The 24977-nt window shown below is 42.2% G+C and overlaps 1 protein-coding gene across 1 annotated transcript; it reads right to left on the reverse strand.

Moving 5' to 3' along the window:
- Positions 1 to 3811: 3811 nt before the first annotated feature.
- On the reverse strand, positions 3812 to 20810 carry slc26a2 (solute carrier family 26 member 2; the record flags this gene model as incomplete). Its single annotated transcript, XM_080746813.1, has 4 exons — positions 3812 to 4682; positions 7771 to 8219; positions 17309 to 17599; positions 20214 to 20810. 4 exons carry the CDS (start codon positions 20808 to 20810, stop codon positions 3812 to 3814), a joined length of 2208 nt encoding a protein of 735 aa, XP_080602939.1.
- Positions 20811 to 24977: the final 4167 nt, after the last annotated feature.

A 24977-nucleotide genomic window follows, 5' to 3' on the forward strand; every position in this document is an offset into this window, starting at 1 on the left:
TCCCTGAGCAGCAGTCTAGGAAGGCAACAAGGTCAGAACAAGGTCTTTAACTGATTGTGGAGGCTTTTTCCAAGTATTAAGTTGCCGGTCCGATGCAGCACATTCATTACATCACCTTGTCTATGCCACCTTCACTCAGCTGGACGGATGTTGCCTCTTTTACATTCTCCCTGCTTGGCAGGCTAGTAGGGCAGAACTACTCTAGTAAATTAATTCTCTCTCTCTCTCTCACACACACACAACAGAAATATCTGGCATTGGTATACCGTATGTGTGTGATTGTATTGTACTGTATGTCTTGTCTTTAAACTTGAAAATGTATAAATAAAATTGTAAAAAAAGAAAAAAAAAAGTCTGACATTCACATAAATTATAATAAAAGGGAACAAAATGTATACGGTTACCCCACATGTCTAATAATGAAGCTATGATTGTCTGCATTATGGATTTTTTTGTGCATAAAGTTTGGTTTCAGGAAAAGCTATAGGTAACAGAAAAGGCCACTGTAATTTAAAAAACTAACATACTAACAGGCTACTTATGTAGGATAAATATATATAATATATATAAATAATATATCTAGACTGCTTTTGGGAAAAGGCCAAGTACTGCCATTTCCCAAGTAAACCTCTTGAATCCCAATAATAAATTGAAAATGTACAGTAGCTACATATTGACAAACAACAACAATAATGATAATATAGATAATAATAATAATAATAATACATCCATGATAGACCTCCATCAGTCATGAGATTATCCTCACTTCACGTCAGTAACTCTTACTTTGTAACTTTGTTTCGCATGATCAGAGGTGACAGTTTGAAGTTTTCTTTCTCATTGGCAAAACATGACTTGAAGGGGCTTTGAAGTGAAGACTCACTATGGCATGAAGACTCACTATGGCATGAAGACTCACTATTGCATGAAGACTCACTATGGCATGCATGCAGCCCACATTAGGTCATAATAAAACTTCTTCCACTGGGAGAGATTGGGGGCTGGGGAGTAGAGAGCAGCGTGACCCAGTTGTCAAAAAAAAGAAATTGAGGAAAAAAAGCTGCTTTGGTGGACTGAAACGGTGCCATGGCATTGGTCCGAAGGTTCATTAGTCCGAATTTGTTAAGAATACTATGCCTAACTCTAACCCTAACCATAACCTTAACCTCAGTAACCCTAACTAAATTCGGACTAATGAACCTTCGGACTAATGAGCAGTCCCCGACATTGTCTTGTCTCCTCATTTTCTCATTGATTGATTGATCGGAATTCCTCCACAACATGCAGAAGTATATGCAAGAGATCTTCTGCAGAAGCGGCCAGGAATGCATTTACAGCTCTTCGTATATTGTGATCCTAGGTGACCACTTCTATGCATTTGATGTATTAGTATGTTATCCTTGAATATTGCAAGTCGTTCTGGATTAAATGCCTAAATTGTACATTTTTGAAAACCTTTAGAAGGCAAGTGTTTTGAAGGCATTTGTAGAATGTAATCGAGCAGTCCCCGACTGAAACTGTGGAACAGCTCCTCCTGATTCCTAAACGGTTAAGTTGAAGGCACCCTGACTATGATGCAAATTTGCAATGTACTATGATGAAATAGCTTTAAAATAAAAGTCACGTTCTATGAGGTAGACGATGTACTTTTGATTGTAAGCAATTGAAAAAAACTGTCCAAGGTCAGACATTCATTCCACAGAAAAGGAAGGAGCAAGGGAGGGGTACGACCGTGCCAGAAATATGCTATGAGGTCTGATTCATACCACTCAACGTGAAGTCACAAATCATCACTGTCGGGCAGAAACCTCGTATCTCCAAATTTCAAATTAGTACATTTTTTCGCACTGCTTCATCATATGGCCATCACACAAAAGAAGTGAAAACAGCTGATCTACAAGCACACAACGCCTCGCACCGCGAGGCGTTGTGTGCTTGTAGATTGGCTGTTTTCACTAATCATTTTAAAAATGATAAATACAAAACCAACGGTTTTGGACATATAAGGTTTCCACCCGACAATGACGAAATGCAGCAGAATATTGTATGTTTTGATGTCATCTCACTAGATAAAACAGAGACTTACTTTCAAACGTTGCAACTATCTATCCTAAACCAGATGATGGTGTAACGTTACAGTAGATACAGTAACGGCACATCAGCAACTGTTAAATTATTAATTATTATTATTACATTATTAAGATTACTTTACACTTCATTGTACTACTGAGAAAATGTGCTGTATATTCAAATTAAGTCATGATGATCCCGGGTGGGTATCGTTCACCTTTGAATCGATACGATAACTTTTTCGATTTATTTTATTTATTATAATTATAATTTGCCTTTTTCTAAGGGCTATTTTACACGCTACAATAGGTTATTAACTCTTTCTCAGCCACGTGGAGCCACTTAATATTAAAACCGGATTAAACCGTACTTACTCAAATTAGCCGACCGGAATTTTCCGTACGCGGCAGTTACCAGAGATGCCGGTGCCGGCATCCGGCATCTCTGGTAACTGCCGCGGCAGCCACCACCGCATGGACGGGCAGTTTACCGCTACGGGACCTGCCGGTCCGTGCGGCGGCCGCCGGTCCTACTGGCGGGACTGCTGGTCCTATCACCGGCGATGCAGTGCAACTGCTGGTCGAACTGGCGGTCGTGCGGCAGTGACTGCCGCTGCAGTTCCGCGGCAGGTGACGGTGCCAGAGAATGTATTCGCTCTTTCTACTATTCTGTCTTTGTTTCTGTCTAATCAAATATATTAGCTCTAATTACCAACACATTATTTCTTATTATGGCTTTATTCTGTCTTATGTCTTAAAGTGTACTGTAAAAGAGGATGGGACCCCATTAGTGAAGGCACTGCATTTTGGACAAGTTGGTTAGTACGGTAAGACATTTTAAAAAGGGGAAGTCCTATTCCAGAGCCCACAACTTCCTGACCTGTAGTAGTGTTAAGGTTTTCATTCTTTCTGGCACTCAATCCCTAAAGAATGTGCTATTTAATGGGACACATTCAAGCTTATCATATCCGAAATTAATAATTTCTCCCAATATTTTATCTGTTAGCTGAAGGTTTGATTGTTTAGAAGTGCTGAATGCTCTTCCTGGGCCATTCATAAATTGAGCAACATTACCATTTAAAGTAACATTCCAGTACGGTGTAACCATTTCACTATCGTTTTTTGTACATAGCTGCTCCGAAGATTCACAGTCAGTCGCTCACAACCAACATAAAGCTAAATACTGAGTAACAGTTAGCCTTCGGAGTCCTTACTCCGTTTTAACAGGTGAAAATGTTCCACCAGGGTCATTATAAGGCACTTTAAACAAGACTGGACGTGTTTGGAATCTGTGAGATACACTCTACCTCACGGGTCTTCAACGTTTTCAGGCCAAGGACCCCTTAGTTGAGAGATGAAGCAGGGACCCCCACAACCTCTTCATAGATTCCATATCGTTTCATTGTTTGGAATCATGTCAATTTGTGTTTTCAGATATTTAACCACTTGAACCGTCAATACTTAAAAAACTTGACCTTTCACTCTATACTTAGTCTGCTCTTTTTCCCCATCTACATGCGCTGCGAGGCATTTTGAGCTTGTACTGTAGATCTGCTATTTTTGGCTTAAGTTCTCAGAATATGGACGCTATAGGGGTTCAAGTGGTTCATATAAAAAGGAGAAAAAAGAAAAAGGTTTCTATCACACAAATATTTGGAGGACCCCCTGTAGTAACTCTGAGGACCCCCTAGGGGTCCCGGACCCCCCTGTTGAAGACCCCTGCTCTACCTATAATGTAAACATCAACAGAACGTATCACACTCTCCGTTGGCAGAAGAGAGGCTCTGGGCATAGCGAACGGCATCCGTGATGGTGAAGAACACCATTCTCCTTTCCCTCGTTTCTTTCTTTTCTTCCCCGGCTCCTCTTGCCTCAGGGAGGTACCCGCCCCTCTCCAGTGAGTCCAGTACGGAGCTACTGCACCGGGCCAGCAGGACGCGGACGCCGACTTCTTTGTAGTCCTTGCGGACTTCTTTCAGGGCGTTGACGCCCGCGGTGTCGAGGAACAGCACGGGGCCGCAGTCGATCACCACGCTGTGAAAGCCTCCGGACGCTTCCTTCTGGTGCACGAGGTTTAAGGTCACCCCCGCCTCAGAGTTGATCTCTTTGTCCCCCGTCTCCTCCGCCCTCCCCGCTGTCGCCGCCTCTCCGAGTTTCTCCCGTTTCTTCTTCCTCTTCTCCAACTTCCTCCGCCAGGCTTTCTCTTTCACAGGGTCGAGCCCCAGGCGCCGGTAAAGCGCCGCTTTGAAGAGCGTCTGGTTGGCGTAGTAGATCGGCGCCTCGTAGCGGAAAAGGGCGACGCCCGGCTGCCTGCGCAGTCCGCGGTACGTCTCGAGGTCCTCGTACACCTCCCTGCTGTCCTCGCAGGCTCCTCCTCCTCCAGCCTGGCCCAGCTCCACGGCGCGGGCTCGCTGGGTGCGGCCCAGGACGGCGAACGCAGACACCAACACGCCCACCAGGAGGCCCAGCTCCGTGTTGACCAGCGCCGAGCTCGCCATGGTGACCAGCCAGACGGCGGCGTCGACGCGGTTGGCGTGCCACATGCGCGGCACGTCCGTGAACCTGCGCAGGGCGCCGCGGAGGTTGACCACGATTATCACTGCCAGCACACACCTGGATAGGGGAACACAAGACGATGGTGAGGGATTGGAAGAATAACACCCTCCCTTCAAAAGAGAAAAAAAGAGATTGAAATTAAGTCTAGTCAAAACTGATCATTTAATTTCTTTGTGTTACTTGTAGTGTCTGATGATACAGCTGGGTTTTCCGTTCTCTGGGATTTTAGTTCTATGGGCTCACTCACCTGAATGGCAAGTACTTCATCTTGATTGCTATTGCAACATTTTTCTCAGCCATCACACTAAGTACATTTTACTTAACTACTACACTTTGGCTCCATGCCTAGGAGGAATAATGTTCAAATGGGTCACATTCAAGAGATGATTGTAGTACTAAATATAGGCCACACACAGGAGAAATGCACCGTGGTAGATTACCTGGCCCAACATTATGAGTAAAGGTTATATAATCAGGTGTGTTAAGAACACAGCAGCCTTACACTTAAACCCCCTTTGAATGGGAACTGTAACCGAGCACATCTTTCATAGTGACAGCAATACCAGAGGTAGGTGTAACCCTGAGGCTGAGCTACGGTATATCCATGAGTTATGTATATTTCAACCTTGAAACCTGTTTCCACGGAACACAAGATAAGGCAAAAGGACAAGCAGATTATGCACTTGTGTAAACTTCTGCTTCATAGGGACCTTAGTTTAGACATCCAGTGATGTTTTACAGCCTGAAACTAAATAGAAATGTGTAACGATATCAGTCAAAATAGTATTTATGGTGTTGAGTACCTTATGGGCTTGCAGATGCTGAAAATGCTCTGCAGTGATGTTATTGTAAAATGTAAGCGTTCTGGGTTACTATGGTAACTTAGTTTTACAGAACATTTACACCATCTCAGTGCAGGGGCAGCAATTGGGTATTACCATACCCTGAGTCCAGGGGGAAAATAAAAGTTACTTTTAAATATAAATCCATGAATGTCTCTTTGTCTATCTGTGCTGATTATTATGGTGTTAAATTACAGTAAAATAGTATTATAATGATATTCTCCACACTTATATTCTCCCCATCTTGACAAAATGGTATATTCCCAGGTTCCGCAGGTCAGCTGCACAGGTGCAATGCATTATTGTTAATTGTGGCACCTTTACTAACATGCCAAGTTTAGCTGCACTTGAACAACCGTTGCCATAGAGCCCAAGAAACCGGAGAAACCCAGGGAAAAAAACAGACAAAACCTGTTTTTTTTCCCGCCCTGTGGGAGTGCGCATGAAGACTCCCATCTTTGCCATACCCTAGCTTTTGCTGAACTGACGCCACTGTCTCAGTGGGCTTGCGGTTACAGTGTCCACTCTGAGACTGGAGGGTTGGGGTTCAATCCCTGGCCATGTCATACCAAAGACTTTAACCCATTTAGAACGGGTACACATTATAGTGTATTATTATTTTATGCTTTAACTATTAAAAAATAGCAGATATACAAGCTCACAGCACAGCACGGCACGCTGCAAGCTTGTAGATCTGCTATTTTTGAAAAATTGTGAAAATTAAAATTTTGACCCGATTCTATAAGTGTCTTTTGAATCCTTCTAAGGTTTTTTGAAGAAAAGAAAAATGTTTCTATGTCAGCAATCTGGCTAAACTTCGTCAAAGAAAAGGTCCTTTTCACTTGAACTGGAGCTCAGTTGGTCTGTTCTTGAGAGACTACCATGTTCAGTGGTTCTCAAACCTTTTCATGTGAAGGACCCCCAAAATGATGTATTTGGCCACGGACCCCCATCTCAAAATATTAGTTAAAGCATTCAATAATTCTAGGCCTAAATTTAAAAAGGCTAGCTGATGACTCCCTGCTTGGCACTCAACATCAAGGGCTGGATTGGGGTAAAGTCCCTACGATACTAGGGTCATGTCCACAGGGTCAGGGAGTACAGTACTTGTACAGTACATCAAGCTGCCCCTTCCTCTAAGGAAACGGGAGATGGGCAACTGACCTATGGGCCACATGAGGCTACTTACTATTTTAAACAGCCAGTGATGTTTTACAGCCTCAAACTAAATAAAGTTGTGTCAAAATAAAACATTGTTTATGGGGCTAGTAAAACAGTCAAAACATTGTTTATGGGCTAGAGTACATTACTGGCCTCACAGATGCTGGAAATGTATCCATGATATTATTGTGAAATGTACACATGCTTGGTTATTATATTGGTTATAGAGCATTAGTTGTACAGCACACTTAACAATTCACTTGTCACATAATCTGTTTTTACCAGCATGTAAGGTGCTTTATACAAGCCTGCAAAACAGGGTACAATATTGTCGCTGTCGGGCTGAAACCTTGTATATTGATCTGCTGTTTATCTTTATAATTTATGAACGACACTATTGTGCAACAAAGTATGAAATAACATTTAAGTGGTTAATCGTTCAGTGATGTACTTGAACCGGCTTCAATGTAGTGGGTCCAGGGAACCCACAGGTGGTCATTTAAAATGTTTCCCCATTCTCCCCAATAAACTGTTTTTTCCCCCACTCTCTTTGATCTCCAAGGGTTGTAGTTATAGTCACATTAATGTATGTTGAAATGATTGAAACAAAGTTTTAAAGGACAACTTTGTTTTTTTTACAACAAGGGTTCATATTTTAGATAGTCATTAGAGAAAAGAAAAGATGAGTGTTAAAATGTTTTCATTTAATTCTTTCTATCGTTTTAGTGATTTTAAAGATTTTGATTTGCATGCATGCCCCCAGGTTGGGGGCATGCATGCAAGTGGCTAATTATGTATTTTTAGACAAAATAAGCCCATTCTCAAGATGCACTGCTATCTCTCATGGGCAGATGTGACTTATGGGGGCTGGTGTAAATAGTAACAAAGAAATTGCCGGCTTATTGTTTCTAAAAAGACATATTTAGCCACTTGTACGCATGCCCCTTCCCACTGAAATCAAAATACTAAAATCGCTAAAACGATAGAAATCAGTAAATGAAAACATTTTAACACTCATCTTTTCTTTTCTCTAATTACAATCTTAAATATGAACCCTTGTTGTAAAAAAAAAAAAACGAAGTACTAAAAACTTTAATTTGAATTGGAAAACTATTTGTAAAAGTAAAACTACATGTACTAACTTCTGCAGTGAGTAGAAGAGTGGTGCTATGACCAGCAGTACCAGCAGCAGTACCAGTGAGGTGACCAGGCCTGACACCTGGGTCTGGCAGCCCGTGGACTCCTTCACCAGGGTCTTGGTCAGCGCCGCGCTGGTGGTGAAGCAGCGGAAGAAAGAGGGCAGGATGTTGCAGAACCCGATGGCGTACATCTCTTGGTTGGCGTCCACCGTGTAGCCGTGCTTCTTGGCGAACATCTCCGACAGAGACACGGTGATGGCAAAGCCCACGATGGCGATGGAGAAAGCGTCGACGGCCACGTTGGGGATGAGCGACCAGGAGGGGAGCTGGGGAGGCAGGAAACCCGTGGGGATGTGGCCGGCCACGGCCGAGCCGTACTCGCTGTTGAAGTGGCCAAAGTGGGACGCCAGGGTGGCAGCGATCACCACTACCAGCTCGAAGGGGATGGGAGCCTGAGTGGGACAAAAAAGAAAGTGTTTTGAAAGACTTTTGCTGGGACTTGCACAAAAAGACTTGCTCTGCTCTGCATTCAGCAATACAATTTGTTTCCCCTTAGTAACAGAGAGTGTATATTTTTCAGCACTAAAGCATGGTTCTACCCTTGATGACCCTCTATGACCATACAGGATTATATTAAGGCAAAAATGTAATTTAGATGGCTTTTCTATATATAGACCGATTGTGTATAGCTTCGATGTACAGATTATTTATGTTTTGGTTTTGATGATTTTATTGAATAAGTCCTTGGTTTACCTACATTTTTAAGATGACTACTTCTATGCATTTGATGTATTACCTGGTGCTGTTCTTGCTTACTGTAAATCGCTCTGGATTAAGAGCATCTGCTAAGCTAAATGCCTAAATTGTAAATTGGGTAACCCTTTACTTTCCGGTACAGTAATTACATGGTAGTTACCACGTAATTACAGGTAGTTACCAGGTAATTACTTGGTAACCACCCCGTATTTACTGAGTAATAACTAGGTAATTACAAGGTAACTACAATGTATTTTACATAGTAATTACCTGGTGTTACCTGGTAATTCCCAGATACATTCCTGAGAACTACCAGGTAATTACTAGGTAATTTAAAGCATGTACCTGGTAATTCCATAGTAACTACCTGGTAATACACTTAGTAATTACTTAGTTTATTACCCGGTAGTTCCCCGGTATTTTCTTAGATACTACAAGGTAATTATTAGGTAACTATAAGTATTTTATTATGTATTTAGCATGTAATTATACTGTAACTACCTGGTAATACACTTAGCAATTACTAGGTTTATTACCCGGTAGTTACCTGGTATTTTCTTGTATACTACAAGGTAATTATTAGGTAATTATAAGTATTGTATTATGTATTTAGCATGTAATTATAGTGTAACTACCTGGTAATACACATAGTAATTACAAGGTATATTGCCTGGTATTTACCAGGTATTTTCTTTGATACTACCAGGAATTTATGAGTAGTTGCTTATGCAATTACTATATAATTACATGGTAACTACCATGTAATATACCTATTAATGTCTAGGTAATTCCTATGTATTTTCTTAGAAATTACTAGGTAATTACCGTTTAATTTCATGTTAACTATCATGTTATTTACCTGGTCCTTACCTTGATAGGTAACCCATTATAATCTGTGCATATACAAAGGTACTTACCTGGTATTTACCCAATAACTCCAAAAAGTATTTACAGGGAAATTACCCAGTAGTTACTGTTGGTTTGTACTGTAAAGTAAAGCGTGATCAATTCCATGACCTTACCTGGTAATTACTCAGTATTAACCCAATAACTACAAAAGGTATTTACATGGAAATTACCCAGTAGTTACTGTTGGTTTGTACTGTAAAGTAAAGCGTGATCAATTCCATGACCTTACCTGGTAATTACTCAGTATTAACCCAATAACTACAAAAAGTATTTACAGGGAAATTACCCAGTCGTTACTGTTGGTTTGTACTGTAAAGTAAAGCGTGATCAATTCCATGACCTTACCTGGTAATTACTAAGTGTTTACCCTGTAACCAGAATAATTATGTGCCTTGCATTTAGCCAGTGTAAGTGCAACTACTGAAAAATAAGTACTTTTTTTGGGGGACCAAATGGCATCATGGCCATGGGTGGATAAAATAACCAGGCCTCAAAAATGACCAGTGTCGTTCATTTGTGTTCAGTGCATGCTTCTCCGGTGTCCGTGAGTCTGCTTCTCCCCTGGACAGCACACTGCATCTGAAATCCAGTTCCCACCCCAAGCACCAGCAAGCAACCCCACCATAACCAAGGCATGATACAACACAAATATAAATTCATTACATTAACACCTCCTCAACCACCACCAACCTTGACATAACACGCAAAAAAACAGGTGAGCTGGCAAAGAGATTTCTTTATAAAATGCTGTAATGCTTTTCAATAAACAAACAAAAAAAAAACATGTTCGACAGTGCAATACTATAAAAAAAACTATTTACAAGAAGTACACAAAATGACAGTTGATTCTTCACACATTGGTTGCCAACCCCGAGTTCCCCGAGTTTATAATGGTACCCCCCAATTGCCAACCCCGAGTTCCCCGACCAAAAAAGAAAAAAAACATTTTTGGACCTCTAGAAATGTATTAGGCATGATCGCGATTTTGCATGTTTAACCCCCATACAACCCCCATACAACTCAGGTAGCAGACCTCCAAGCTCACAACAGTGTAAAACATAATGGCTGCTATCTCATGAATGCCTGAACGGATTTCCAATCGGATTCTTTTGTTTGAAAGCTGGGAGCATTGTGCACACACATGGTGCATGATCTAGGCATGGGCGTGCACGATCCGTGCACTATGAATTACATGGAGTCTATGGAGACCTTGGCAACTTGGACCCTCAAGAGATTTTTTTTTTAAGGAAACAAATGTGTTCATATACATATGAGTCGAACCGCTGAGATAATTTTAACACAGTTCTTATATGAAATATATGAAAAGGGTCTAGGGGAATTCAGAATGGGGGAAGAAAATGACGAACCAGCTAGGATGGGTAAATTACGTCACGCTTTACTGTTCTAAGGTTTAAGGCGCTTATGAGACCAGATGAGACCAGATGCAAGTCACTTGAGTTGGCCGGCTCAATTTTATATTGAATGAAATATAATTAGTAGGAGTAGAACTAATAGAAAATAAAACAATGTGCACAAACATACAGTACAATAATGAATGGAGATAGGTATACCATGACTCAGTGAATCCGGTTTTCAAGATTTTCTTTTCTGAGGGTTTTAATTCCTAGGGTGCACCCAACTATACTGTATTACTGACTGAATAATACCTCTCTGCCCCTGCAGAGCAGAGAGAATGTGAGTGTGAGGGTACTAATTGAACCACTAATTGTCCAGTCCTGCACTGTTTCTCACAGGGCAGTTCTTCTGTGTGCAGTCTGTGTGTATCACCGACCAGTACTGCACTGCCAGGGCAGTTTGTGTGTGATAATTTCCTACCACGCTGGGGACACAGACTCTGGCTCACTGACTATGGCTCTGGGTCTGCCCAAGGAGAATTCTTAGATCAGGTCTGGGTCCTTCCAATCTTGGGTTGCTTGCCACTCCTTGGTTGACCAGAGTCAGGCTGAATCAAACAGATGTGTCAAAAAAAAAAAAAGAAAAAAAAAAACTGACCTGCATAAAGCAAGGCCAGAGGCATCTCTGTGTTAATGTCTAAAACAATATCAGTGACACAGTTGTCGTTACATAATGTTTCACTTCAAATACTTAATACATAAATTCAACAGTTGTTAAAACAACAAAATAAAAAATAAATCTTCCAGTACAGGTGAAGGGCTGATAGATGTTAACACAGGCCTGTATTGAGTGGTAATTCTGTAAACAGAACAAGACAATAGAATCATTACTTAAACAGTACTTAAAAAATTACATCATTGAACAGGCTTTAAATGCATTAGTATTACAGATTACAGAATGCATTACATTAGAGAAAGAAATGCTTTACAGAAATGCATTAAAGTAAATTGCATTACACCAGGGAACTAGCATTCCATATTATGATAATGGCATAGAACAATCACAGGGCCATGGAAGTACTGCTGAGGCCTTTACAATAGAATGCTCCAAACTAGCTAGTTAGGCTAGCGAAAATTAGCATATGAACTAAACAACACAATAGCAACCCAGCTAGCTGGCCAGGCTAGCGAAATTAGCATATGAGCTAAGCAACACAATAGTAGTACAGAAATTCCCATTAGACACATTATGGCCAAAACGTCATGTACTACATTATACAGCATTCTCTGCACATAGAAAACAATGCAGTAAGAACTTACTCTTCACAAACACACTCTTATTGAAAGTTGCAGGATTAAGGCACTGTGTTTATGTCCTGACTTGTCCTCACTGACCTCTGAAACACCAGCACAAGTTAGCCACCTAGCAGCTAAGGCAAAACACTGCTTGTCACTCACCAAGGCCTGCACATGAATTCAGCACCAGCACACCAGTGCTATTCAGATGACTATGTGTTGCTCCTCACAGCAAGATAAAGTCATTAATGTTGTGCGTTCCTGCACACAACTGACAAAATAATACATAGTCTTAATCTGAAACTTGAATGCTTCTCAGCAGCTTCTGCTCTGTGCTCTGCTGTGATCTCTGCTCTCACTCTGATTGATTGGCATTAGTTTCACCTGGTGTCCCTGCACAGGCAGCAGGCTGTCATTCAGGGCAGACAGGTTTGGGGAGGCCCCTTCTGGTTGAAGGATCATTTAGCCCAGTTCCAGAAAATGGGTTAAAATGGACGGAATTACCCTTTACAATAAATTAGTAAAATGGGCTATGTTATAAATTCCCCTCCTTGTGTCCTCAGTTTATTATTATTATTATTATTATTATGTTTATTTTGTTCAGGCATTTTTTTGGGCAGCTCAGTTTTCTACTGAGTGTTTGGGGGGCCTGATGTTTCAGAGGTCAGTGAGGAGTGAGGACAAGTCAGGACATAAACACAGTGCCTTAATCCTGCAACTTTCAATAAGAGTGTGTTTGTGAAGAGTAAGTTCTTACTGCATTGTTTTCTATGTGCAGAGAATGCTGTATAATGTAGTACATGACGTTTTGGCCATAATGTGTCTAATGGGAATTTCTGTACTACTATTGTGTTGCTTAGCTCATATGCTAATTTCGCTAGCCTGGCCAGCTAGCTGGGAGCATTACAATGTGTTATCAATTGCTGGGTTGCTATTGTGTTGTTTAGTTCATATGCTAATTTTCGCTAGCCTAACTAGCTAGTTTGGAGCATTCTATTGTAAAGGCCTCAGCAGTACTTCCATGGCCCTGTGATTGTTCTATGCCATTATCATAATATGGAATGCTAGTTCCCTGGTGTAATGCAATTTACTTTAATGCATTTCTGTAAAGCATTTCTTTCTCTAATGTAATGCATTCTGTAATCTGTAATACTAATGCATTTAAAGCCTGTTCAATGATGTAATTTTTTAAGTACTGTTTAAGTAATGATTCTATTGTCTTGTTCTGTTTACAGAATTACCACTCAATACAGGCCTGTGTTAACATCTATCAGCCCTTCACCTGTACTGGAAGATTTCTTTTTTATTTTGTTGTTTGAACAACTGTTGAATTTATGTATTAAGTATTTGAAGTGAAACCTTATGTAACGACAACTGTGTCACTGATATTGTTTTAGACATTAACACAGAGATGCCTCTGGCCTTGCTTTATGCAGGTCAGTTTTTTTTTTTTTTTTTTTTTTTTTTGACACATCTGTTTGATTCAGCCTGACTCTTTTCAACCAAGGAGTGGCAAGCAACCCAAGATTGGAAGGACCCAGACCTGATCTAAGAATTCTCCTTGGGCAGACCCAGAGCCATAGTCAGTGAGCCAGAGTCTGTGTCCCCAGCGTGGTAGGAAATTATCACACACAAACTGCCCTGGCAGTGCAGTACTGGTCGGTGATACACACAGACTGCACACAGAAGAACTGCCCTGTGAGGAACAGTGCAGGACTGGACAATTAGTGGTTCAATTAGTACCCTCACACTCACATTCTCTCTGCTCTGCAGGGGCAGAGAGGTATTATTCAGTCAGTAATACAGTATAGTTGGGTGCAGCCTAGGAATTAAAACCCTCAGAAAAGAAAATCTTGAAAACCGGATTCACTGAGTCATGGTATACCTATCTCCATTCATTATTGTACTGTATGTTTGTGCACATTGTTTTATTTTCTATTATTTCTACTCCTACTAATTATATTTCATTCAATATAAAATTGAGCCGGCCAACTCAAGTGACTTGCATCTGGTCTCATCTGGTCTCATAAGCGCCTTAAACCTTAGAACAGTAAAGCGTGACGTAATTTACCCATCCTAGCTGGTTCGTCATTTTCTTCCCCCATTCTGAATTCCCCTAGACCCTTTTCATATATTTCATATAAGAACTGTGTTAAAATTATCTCAGCGGTTCGACTCATATGTATATGAACACATTTGTTTCCTTAAAAAAAAAAAATCTCTTGAGGGTCCAAGTTGCCAAGGTCTCCATAGACTCCATGTAATTCATAGTGCACGGATCATGCACGCCCATGCCTAGATCATGCACCATGTGTGTGCACAATGCTCCCAGCTTTCAAACAAAAGAATCCGATTGGAAATCCGTTCAGGCATTCATGAGATAGCAGCCATTATGTTTTACACTGTTGTGAGCTTGGAGGTCTGCTACCTGAGTTGTATGGGGGTTGTATGGGGGTTAAACATGCAAAATCGCGATCATGCCTAATACATTTCTAGAGGTCCAAAAATGTTTTTTTTCCTTTTTTGGTCGGGGAACTCGGGGTTGGCAATTGGGGGGTACCATTATAAACTCGGGGAACTCGGGGTTGGCAACCAATGTGTGAAGAATCAACTGTCATTTTGTGTACTTCTTGTAAATAGCTTTTTTATAGTATTGCACTGTCGAACATGTTTTTTTTTTGTTTGTTTATTGAAAAGCATTACAGCATTTTATAAAGAAATCTCTTTGCCAGCTCACCTGTTTTTTTGTGTGTTATGTCAAGGTTGGTGGTGGTTGAGGAGGTGTTAATGTAATGAATTTATATTTGTGTTGTATCATGCCTTGGTTATGGTGGGGTTGCTTGCTGGTGCTTGGGGTGGGAACTGGATTTCAGATGCAGTGTGCTGTCCAGGGGAGAAGCAGACTCACGGACACCGGAGAAGCATGCACTGAACACAAATGAACGACACTGGTCATTTTTGAGGCCTGGTTATTTTATCCACCCATGGCCATGATGCCATTTGGTCCCAAAAAAAAAGTACTTATTTTTCAGTAGTTGCACTTACACTGGCTAAATGCAAGGCACATAATTATTCTGGTTACAGGGTAAACACTTAGTAATTACCAGGTAAGGTCATGGAATTGATCACGCTTTACTTTACAGTACAAACCAACAGAAACTACTGGGTAATTTCCCTGTAAATACTTTTTGTAGTTATTAGGTTAATACTGAGTAATTACCAGGTAAGGTCATGGAATTGATCACGCTTTACTTTACAGTACAAACCAACAGTAACTACTGGGTAATTTCCATGTAAATACCTTTTGTAGTTATTGGGTTAATACTGAGTAATTACCAGGTAAGGTCATGGAATTGATCACGCTTTACTTTACAGTACAAACCAACAGTAACTACTGGGTAATTTCCCTGTAAATACTTTTTGGAGTTATTGGGTAAATACCAGGTAAGTACCTTTGTATATGCACAGATTATAATGGGTTACCTATCAAGGTAAGGACCAGGTAAATAACATGATAGTTAACATGAAATTAAACGGTAATTACCTAGTAATTTCTAAGAAAATACATAGGAATTACCTAGACATTAATAGGTATATTACATGGTAGTTACCATGTAATTATATAGTAATTGCATAAGCAACTACTCATAAATTCCTGGTAGTATCAAAGAAAATACCTGGTAAATACCAGGCAATATACCTTGTAATTACTATGTGTATTACCAGGTAGTTACACTATAATTACATGCTAAATACATAATAAAATACTTATAATTACCTAATAATTACCTTGTAGTATACAAGAAAATACCAGGTAACTACCGGGTAATAAACCTAGTAATTGCTAAGTGTATTACCAGGTAGTTACACTATAATTACATGCTAAATACATAATAAAATACTTATAATTACCTAATAATTACCTTGTAGTATACAAGAAAATACCAGGTAACTACCGGGTAATAAACCTAGTAATTGCTAAGTGTATTACCAGGTAGTTACAGTATAATTACATGCTAAATACATAATAAAATACTTATAATTACCTAATAATTACCTTGTAGTATCTAAGAAAATACCAGGGAACTACCGGGTAATAAACTAAGTAATTACTAAGTGTATTACCAGGTAGTTACTATGGAATTACCAGGTACATGCTTTAAATTACCTAGTAATTACCTGGTAGTTCTCAGGAATGTATCTGGGAATTACCAGGTAACACCAGGTAATTACTATGTAAAATACATTGTAGTTACCTTGTAATTACCTAATTATTACTCAGTAAATACGGGGTGGTTACCAAGTAATTACCTTGTAATTACGTGGTAACTACCATGTAATTACTGTACCGGAAAGTAAAGGGTTACCGTAAATTGTTCTAAAGTGTTTCATAATGCAAAACCTGTAGAATGTCAAGCCCACAAAAACAATACAATGGTGAAGTCCTAAGAATAATTAGCTACACCATCAACACAGATTATTCAGTACATTTATAAACAAAGCACCAATCATCCATCTTCAACCGCTTGTCCGGAGTCGGTCGCAGGGATAACAGTCTCAGCAGAAAGCTCCAGACATACTTTTAAAATAAATACAACCTTCACATACAATCCATGAAGTATATCCACTATCCACCGCCTCCTTACCACCTTCTTCTTTTTGGTTTCCGGCAGTGTGGACGCCGCAAGGTGTATTACTGCCCTCCACTGGTCTACTGGTTATCTAGCTATATCTTCCTATGTGTCCCAGCGCAGCTGACGGCTAGTCATTGCATTTTTTCTCATTTTCATTTTTTCATTTCATTTGAAAGCTGGGGATCATAGCTCTAATATGATATATTGGTTGTGGAGATTGACCCAACAGTCTTGAAGATATGGCTTATAGAATGATGCCATGCTGAAATACTACTTTTGAGATATTCAAGTTCTAAATAAATGTCTAACCTGCAAATGACCTGACGATCTCTCACATTAATTAAAAAAAAGTCTTATTTACATGCAGAGTTAAGCTCTGGCGTTTAAGTGAAATGTAGCCTAGATATTTTGAGATGCATTTGTGGCTTTTTTCATTTTAGAAAAAAAAAAAAGAAAGAAAAAAATCATATTAGCAGTAGTGAAAAACCCTGCCTTCCGAAATGACTACCCCTCAGTCATGCTGAGTCACATATAGTCCAGTGTTGTGCAGGAACTGCAGCACTGCCTTTGAAATCAATTGGTTCTCCTTACCTTCAGTTTGTCCTTGAAGTAATAGTTGAGCTCCTTGGCTGGCACCAGCACCAGGAGACACAGCAGGCTAGTGACCAGGTCACATATGTTGGTGCTCCCCAGGTTGGCTAGGAGGCTGTACCAGGTCTTGGCCAGGGTGAACCAACCCTGGGGCCGGGGGATGTTAAGGCCCAAGAGGTACTTGAGCTGAGAGGTGAGGATGGTCAGGGAGGCTCCTGTAGCAAAGCCACTCAGGAGGGAGTCAGAGAGGTAGACAGAGACAAAGCCCACCTGGAATAGACCCATGAGCACCTGTGAGGGGACAGAGAGAGAGGAGAATGAGGAGATGCATTAGGAGAGCTGAAGAGAAATGTCAATGGCCGGGTTTCCCAAAGCGATTTTAACCCTTCGTAGCTCACGCATGGTCGTAAAGTTACGACCGTCATGTTCCCGGGTTTACATTAGGGATGTCAAAAATGGACCTTTATCAAAATCGATTATTCTATAGCAATATTCGAATATTATTCGAAAATCGAAAATTAATTATTATTATTATTTTTTTATTAATTTTTTTTTTTTACTGGATTTCAATGCACATTTACCTATGTACAACATGGCTCTTCAGGTAATTGGTAGCCTAAGTACTACTCTTCATCTTTCTTTTTAGTGTGCCAGTGTACTGTTCACCTAATCTCTCAAGAACAGATTCTGTGATGCTTTACAATACAGAGGGCACTGTTTTCCCTTTTCTTTGATGATGGCCACCAAGTACCAAACAATCAAGCCTGAATCAATCACACCTGTGTCTGAGACAGGAGGGGAGTGTGTAGCAGGCAGGTGCCACTCTGCTGTGCTCCTTCACTCTACACAGTTTACAGTTGGTGCTGGTGTGAATAATAAATCAATGGCCATTTACTATTATCATTAATACTATTGTTAGCCTATATTCTATATTTTGTTTGAAAACTAACTAACTAAGCCAAAAAATAGTATTAAAAAAAAAAAAAAAACATTCAGATTTCGCTTAATAAGTTTCACACCTGTCTAAATGGGGTACGGCATTCTATAATTACCCGTATCCTCTGTGTTATTTAATACGAAGCCTTTTATCCCATCGTGTTTAGTTTTCCCATGGATTTCCTGGCGTTCCCCATGCGCACCAAACCCATTGAGATAAAAAAGCGATCGCCCGGATAAAAGAACATGAAGGATATGGGTAATTATAGAATGCCGTACCATATTTAGACGGGTGTGAGACTTTATTAAGCAATTTGTTTGTGAAATTTGAATGTTGGTGTAGTTGTAGGGGGCTAAATAAGTCGCTGTGCCTGAACCCATGTACACCCGGGAACATGACGGTTTATGACCATGCGTGAGCTACGAAGGGCTAAAATCGCTTTAGGAAACCCGGCCAATGCATTTCCTGTAGGGCCAATTCCCATATCATATCAAAATAATTGCAGCATTTTGTTTTACTGTTTCTTTTGCGTGCATCTGTTTTTAACGTACAGTATATGCCATACTTTGTTGACCTGGGCAGTGTTCTGTACTTGGGCCCCTTCTGTTTTTTCATTCATTGAAAATAGCTGATCTACAAGTTCACAACATGTCACGTTGTGAGCTTGTAGACTAGAGCTTGAATTTGGGAGTTAAAGGTGATACACCATGAAATTTCACTTTTCCTTTTTTTGGGGTCTCACTAGCACCTTCTATCCTCACAAAGTCCCATTTCTGACCGTTGTGTCTTTCTCTGGTTTTGAGAAGGCGAAGGTTAAAAGTATCCCACGGGTTCTCAAAACAGGCTGTCCAGATTTGCTGCGATTGTGACGTCATCTGCCGATTGTGACGTCATCACACAAAAAAAAAGAAAAACAACTTTCTTTTTTTTCAAAAAAGATTTATTTCAAAAAAACGTTTTTTTTTCTTCAAAAGGATTTGGGGGGGTGGCGCAGTTCAGGCCAAAGGTGGTACTGCAGCTGAAAATGCTCTGAGAGCCATTCAAAAATGAGAGAGGCTCTCTATTTAGGAGTGGTAATTTAGCCTCAAACCTTTTGAAAAACGTTTTTGGGACATAAACAATATGACATAAATACTTTTTAAATGCATGGTGTATCACCTTTAACAATGTTGCTCAAGGCACATTTACAGCACTGGTGAAGGCGGCAACAGCCTTTTTCAATGCCCCATTTCCTTTCCTATACCAGTGGTTCTCAAACCTGTTGGGCAGCAGTAACCCCTTATGCTGATTTCTGAAGCCGAGTACCCCCTTCCCCTACATCAAAAGTCCAGTTCCAATGCCAATACGTTCAAAACAAAACAGCATAATGGCAAACAAACATTGCTTTCTATTCAATAACAGTTGTACTAGTCAAGGTGTTGATGAGCAGGTTCACGCAAAGACTGTCAATGTTTTATCATTGACCATAACACTAAAATACATATTCACTTTTCTTTCCTCACATACCCCCTGCAGTACCCCTGCGTACCCCTAGGTGTATACGTATAGGGCTGTCACGATATGACATTTCACTCAAATAATTGGCGACTAACGATTTAATTGTGTTTTTGTCATTGACAATTACATTTCTGTTTGGCTTTTAGGCTTTGAAGTTGCACATGGCAGATATGACACAAAACCTAAATACACAAAGAAATTAATGACATATTTGACAACTTACTACTTAAAAAATAACATTTATAACGAGTCGCGATGCAACGCGTTGTGAGCTTGTAGATCTGCTATTTCCACTATTTCTGAAATTTTTCAACATTCACGATTATGACGATTATGACAAAATAATTGCGATAATGTCAAATAATCACGATTAGACGATTATGTAATAATTGTGACAGCCCTATACACGTACCCCCATTTGAGAAACACTGTCCTAAACTAATCCAAGGATCCCCACCTCCACCCCCTTACCTGGTACACCCCAGCAGTGAAGGTAACTGTAGCTCCCACCATGATGGCATAGCAGCTCTTGTCGCACGCAGGACCAACGCTGCCATTCCCCTGGCCGGCCAGCAGGGTGCTGCCGTTGCTACTGCTCTCTGTGAGGTATCCCGCTACAGCCAGCTCCCTGTCCACAACCTGCCCGACCAGCAGGCACAGCACGCCAAATATCCCCACGGAGATGTGCCTCGAGGTGCCCAGGAGGGTGTAAATGATGGACGAGAAGAAGGACGTGTAAAGACCATATATGGGATCCTGGCCGGCCAATAGAGAGTAGGCAATGGACTGGGGAACCAATAGGACACCGACAATCAGTCCTGACATGACATCCCCCAGGATCCATTCCCTGAGTTGATAACGTGGCAGCCATTTTAGAATCGGGAAGAAACCCAGTACTTTAGCCCTGGCCTTCTCCGGAGTGCACGTGCAGTGTCTTTTAAGTTTACGGGCAGCGAGCGTTTTCCAGTTCTCTTCTTCTGTCTGCAGTCTTTCGAGGATGAGAGGTCGGCACTGGTCACTGTTGGTTCTGCTGTCTGCTAGGGAGCAGCAGACCTCTCCTGAAGTCATGATGAAGCCCTTATCTGTAGAGATGTGAGAAAAGAATAAATATATATATATATATATTACATTAGGAGCAGTTGACAACAAGCCCCTGGCAGGTAAATAAAACTTTCGGGCAGGTGGAGTTTACTTTCAGGTTCCCCGACCGGGCAAGTGCTAGTTTCAGAGGGGACGCAACTGTCTATGAACATAACAACATGAGAAATCTGTCTAAAAACCTGAACGTGGTCACAGCGCCCGGTCTTCTGGTCTGTGAAATGTAAAATAAGAACACTGTTTACCTACCTATAATGTGCTGTTTTCACTGTGTGAACCCATAGTCATATTCATAGCTATGTAGGTATTTGGCACGAGTCTGTGGCCTTAAGCTAGATACAGAATAGACCGAAATGTAATCTTTGCTTCTGGGGGTCCTTGGAACAAAATATTTTGCGATAGGGGTCCATCCGTGGAACAAAATATTTTGAGATGGGGGTCCGCGGCCAAAAACACATTTTGGGGGTCCTTAACCACTGATAGGCACATTCTACAAATGTCTTCTAATTCCTAACAGTTTTCAGAAAAAAAATTATGCAGAAGGAGCCAATACACTTTCCGGCACCGGCACCTGCCGCGGCACTGCCAGAAGTGCCGGCAACAGCCACGGCAATGATTCCTATGCCACGGCAATGATTCCTATGCCGCAGCAATTATTCTTAATCCGCGGCGTCTGCCGCTGTTGCGGAGGCTTCTGCCACTGTTGTTGAACCCCCCCCCCCCCCCCCAACGATGACCACCAGTGGACCAGCTGCCGGGGACCACCGGGGACCACCGACACTGCCGCCATACTGCCGGAGTCGCCGGGGACCACCAGCACCGCCACTTCTGCCGGCACCTGCCGGATCTGCCTGCACCTGCCGGTACCTGCCGGCACCTTCCAGATCTGCCGGCACCTGCCGGTACCTGCCGGCACCTGCCGGTACCTGCCGGCACCTGCCGGATCTGCCGGCACCTGCCGGATCTGCCGGCACCTGCTGGCACCTATGTGGGGAAATCTTGTTCTTTCGAACGACCGTCATTTCGACAAAGGAGCGTCGGGAGGGTTAGCGACTCACCCCACGGAGGTTAGGTTTAGGGTAAGGGTTAGGGTTAGGGTTAGGGTTAGGGTTAGGGTTAGGGTTAGGGTCAGGGTTAGGGTTAGGGTTCCCACAGAGGTTAGGTTTAGGGTAAGGGTAAGGGTTAGGGTTAGGTTAGGGTTAGGGTTCCCACGGAGGTTAGGTTTAGGGTAAGGGTTAAGGTTAGGGTGTTGAACAGCTGACACGTAGTAACGGCAAGTGCGGCGGATCCGGCAGGTACCGGCAGGTGCCGGCAGGTACCGGCAGATGCCGGCAGGTACCGGCAGGAGCCGGCAGATCCGGCAAGTACCGGCAGGTACCGGCAGATGCCGGCAGGTACCGGCAGGTGCCGGCAGATCCGGCAGGTGCCGGCAGGTACCAGCAGAAGCGGCGGTGCCGGTGGTCCCCGACGCCTCCGGCAGTGTCGGTGGTCCTCGGCAGAGAGCAAGCGTGATGTGACTGCTTGTTGTAATACATTATTTATGTTCGGTGGTCCAGTGGTCGTGGTGTTGGGGGGTGGGCTCCATGCCGGCCGACTGCCGCTCTGTCCGGCTATGCCACTAGGGTTGGAGGCGGTAACCGCCGTACCGCCATACCGCGGTATACCGAGGTCTACCGCGGTGTCATTGTGCTTACCGCGGTAAAAAGACAAAAAAAAGGTCTATTTTTTATTGGAAAACAAGCGAGTTTTAAAACGGGGGAGAAGCGAGGACCGCATGCGCTCCATGCCGCTCTGCTCTGGGCCGTGTACCACACGTTGGAAGCCACATACGTCACTCACACACAGAGACCTGCAGTGTACACAGTGCACGGCTGCACGCAGGGCATAGATAGAGTACGGAGCACAACTCTTTCTCTGTAATCCACTCGACACAAGGATGTTAATACATAGGCTACCTTGTGTTGTGGCATATCTTTTTTTATTCATACGGATTACTGGCGGAGCGCGGGCCGCGTGGACTAAAGCCGAAAATGAAACTATTTTAATTTCTCCACCGCGTCGCACGTTGTGCTCCGTCCAGCGGCGCGTCGGCGATTTTATAACCTTTTCTGTCAAGTCTTGTAACTAAAACCTGTATATAGCAGCACTCAATCACTGCGATTTGAGAGTTGAGACGTGACGTGACGTGAGTTTACAGAATCACTGTACACGATCTGACAACCCTTCCTTCAGCTGTTTGTGTCTGAATAGCCCAAGTAGCTAGCCTACGTAGCTTGCCTACGTTACTATGGTAACCCGACAGTGCAGATCTAAAAGCTCAGAACGCATCGCGGATGCGACGTGTTGTGAGCTTGTAGATCTGCTCCTTTGAAAGCCAGACACGCTGTGCTGTACGGAGAAGTATAACTCGGGCAGTCAGGCTGTGTCGCCCCTCCTTTTGGGAAGATGATTGCAATATTTTGGCTTATCGCCGAACCTTAATTAATAGATACGGGGGTGCGGTAATTACCGCAGTACCGGCGGTAAATGGGAAGACGGTAATCGCGGTAACAAAATGTCCATACCGCCCCAGGCCTATATGCCACGGCATAGGAATCAATTGCCGCGGCATAGGAATCATTGCCGCGGCTGTTGTCGGCAAGTCTGGCGACGCCGCGGCAGGTGCCGCTGCCGGAAAATGCATTCGCTGTCCCTCAAATTATGTTGCTATCATTGTTTCTCAAACTTTGTCATGTCAAGGACCCCCAGAATGATATGTATTCGGCCACAGACCCCCTTCGCAAAATATTTTGTTCCAGGGACCCCCAGAAGCAAAGATTTGTTTTTGGTCTATTCTGCATCTAGCTTAAGGCCACAGACCCGTTGGGAAACGCACGGTCGTGCGAATGAGGTCAACTTTGTTTGCCCATACCTGTATGGGCAAGTGCCTCTGTATTAGTTAGGTTTTTTGATCAGTGGGCTGCGAGCCAAAACCAGGCTGGATTGCAACATACAGTCATAGAAAATTAATGATTATAATTACACCTTGTCCACATGTCCTTAGTGTGGTTTAAATCCTTCTAAAAATCATCTCTACTCAATAAATGAGCCCCCCCTCCCCATCACCATTTATTTGTCTGTTTTTCATATGACTAAAATTTGTTTTTTTTTTCTCTATAATTTTGTGAAATTGAAACATTATGTAAGTGGACGCTAGAAAGAAGCCCACTTTTACTGAATCTTGCACTACACTGTTTTGCCATTTTATTTTATTTTAAACCTATGGCATACCTAATGCCAAGATATGGACACTAAAGAAGGGCTTGTCAAATGGCTTCGCATTTCAGTCCACATTTTTACACTGTTAAGTTAGCCCATGTATTAATATCTATTTATTAAAGTTATTCTAGACTCCACAACATCTCTGTGGCTGAGAAGAAGTGATAGTGATCTGATCTGATATCACTCAACTTCCTGCAGCCCTACTAAGTTCTGGGGAGTTTGTATGAAGCCCATAAGTTTGACTACCCCCACGCACAATGGGTGCGTTCGGAAATGCGCACTCAACGCACTGGTGTGCCATGTTGCTGTTCGTTTATTCGGTGCACTTGGTGCGTTGTCGTTCGGAAATCCAGTGCGCGGCGCACTGGTGTGTTGAGTGCACGCACTGACCGACCCTACTCAGAAGATGGGGTTTGGCTGTGTGGTGGTGTGGTGCGGTGTTCTGATTGGTTGGTTTTCATGGCCGTGTCTCGCATGCTTCTCAGCTGTGAACAATGGAGGAAATAACCGCAAAATACAGCACTTGCAGCTTAATTGGTCGTTTGGGCTTGATAGTTTCACACACATCAACAACATGTAAATTAACAGTAGGTATGCCAATGTTGTGAATTAGACCTACATCTCCTAATAGCAACGTTACGTTAGCATACTCAACAGCAACTGCTGCTTTTCAGAAAGTTTACCTTCAGAGTTCAGAGTGAAAAAGCACACAGCTGCATGTTAAAACTGGTCGTTCGTAAATAAGCCACACTGAACGCACTCTCCAACGTCACGCCCACTGCATTCACTACACTGAGCACACACCCGGTGCGGGTTTCCGAACGCACCCAATATGTGGTCATAGTGACACTGACACAAAGGGTCAAGGGGTGTGGG

This window comes from Nannobrachium achirus (genome assembly GCF_963921795.1).
Source record: "Nannobrachium achirus genome assembly, chromosome: 17".
Classification (NCBI taxonomy): Eukaryota; Metazoa; Chordata; class Actinopteri; order Myctophiformes; family Myctophidae; genus Nannobrachium; species Nannobrachium achirus.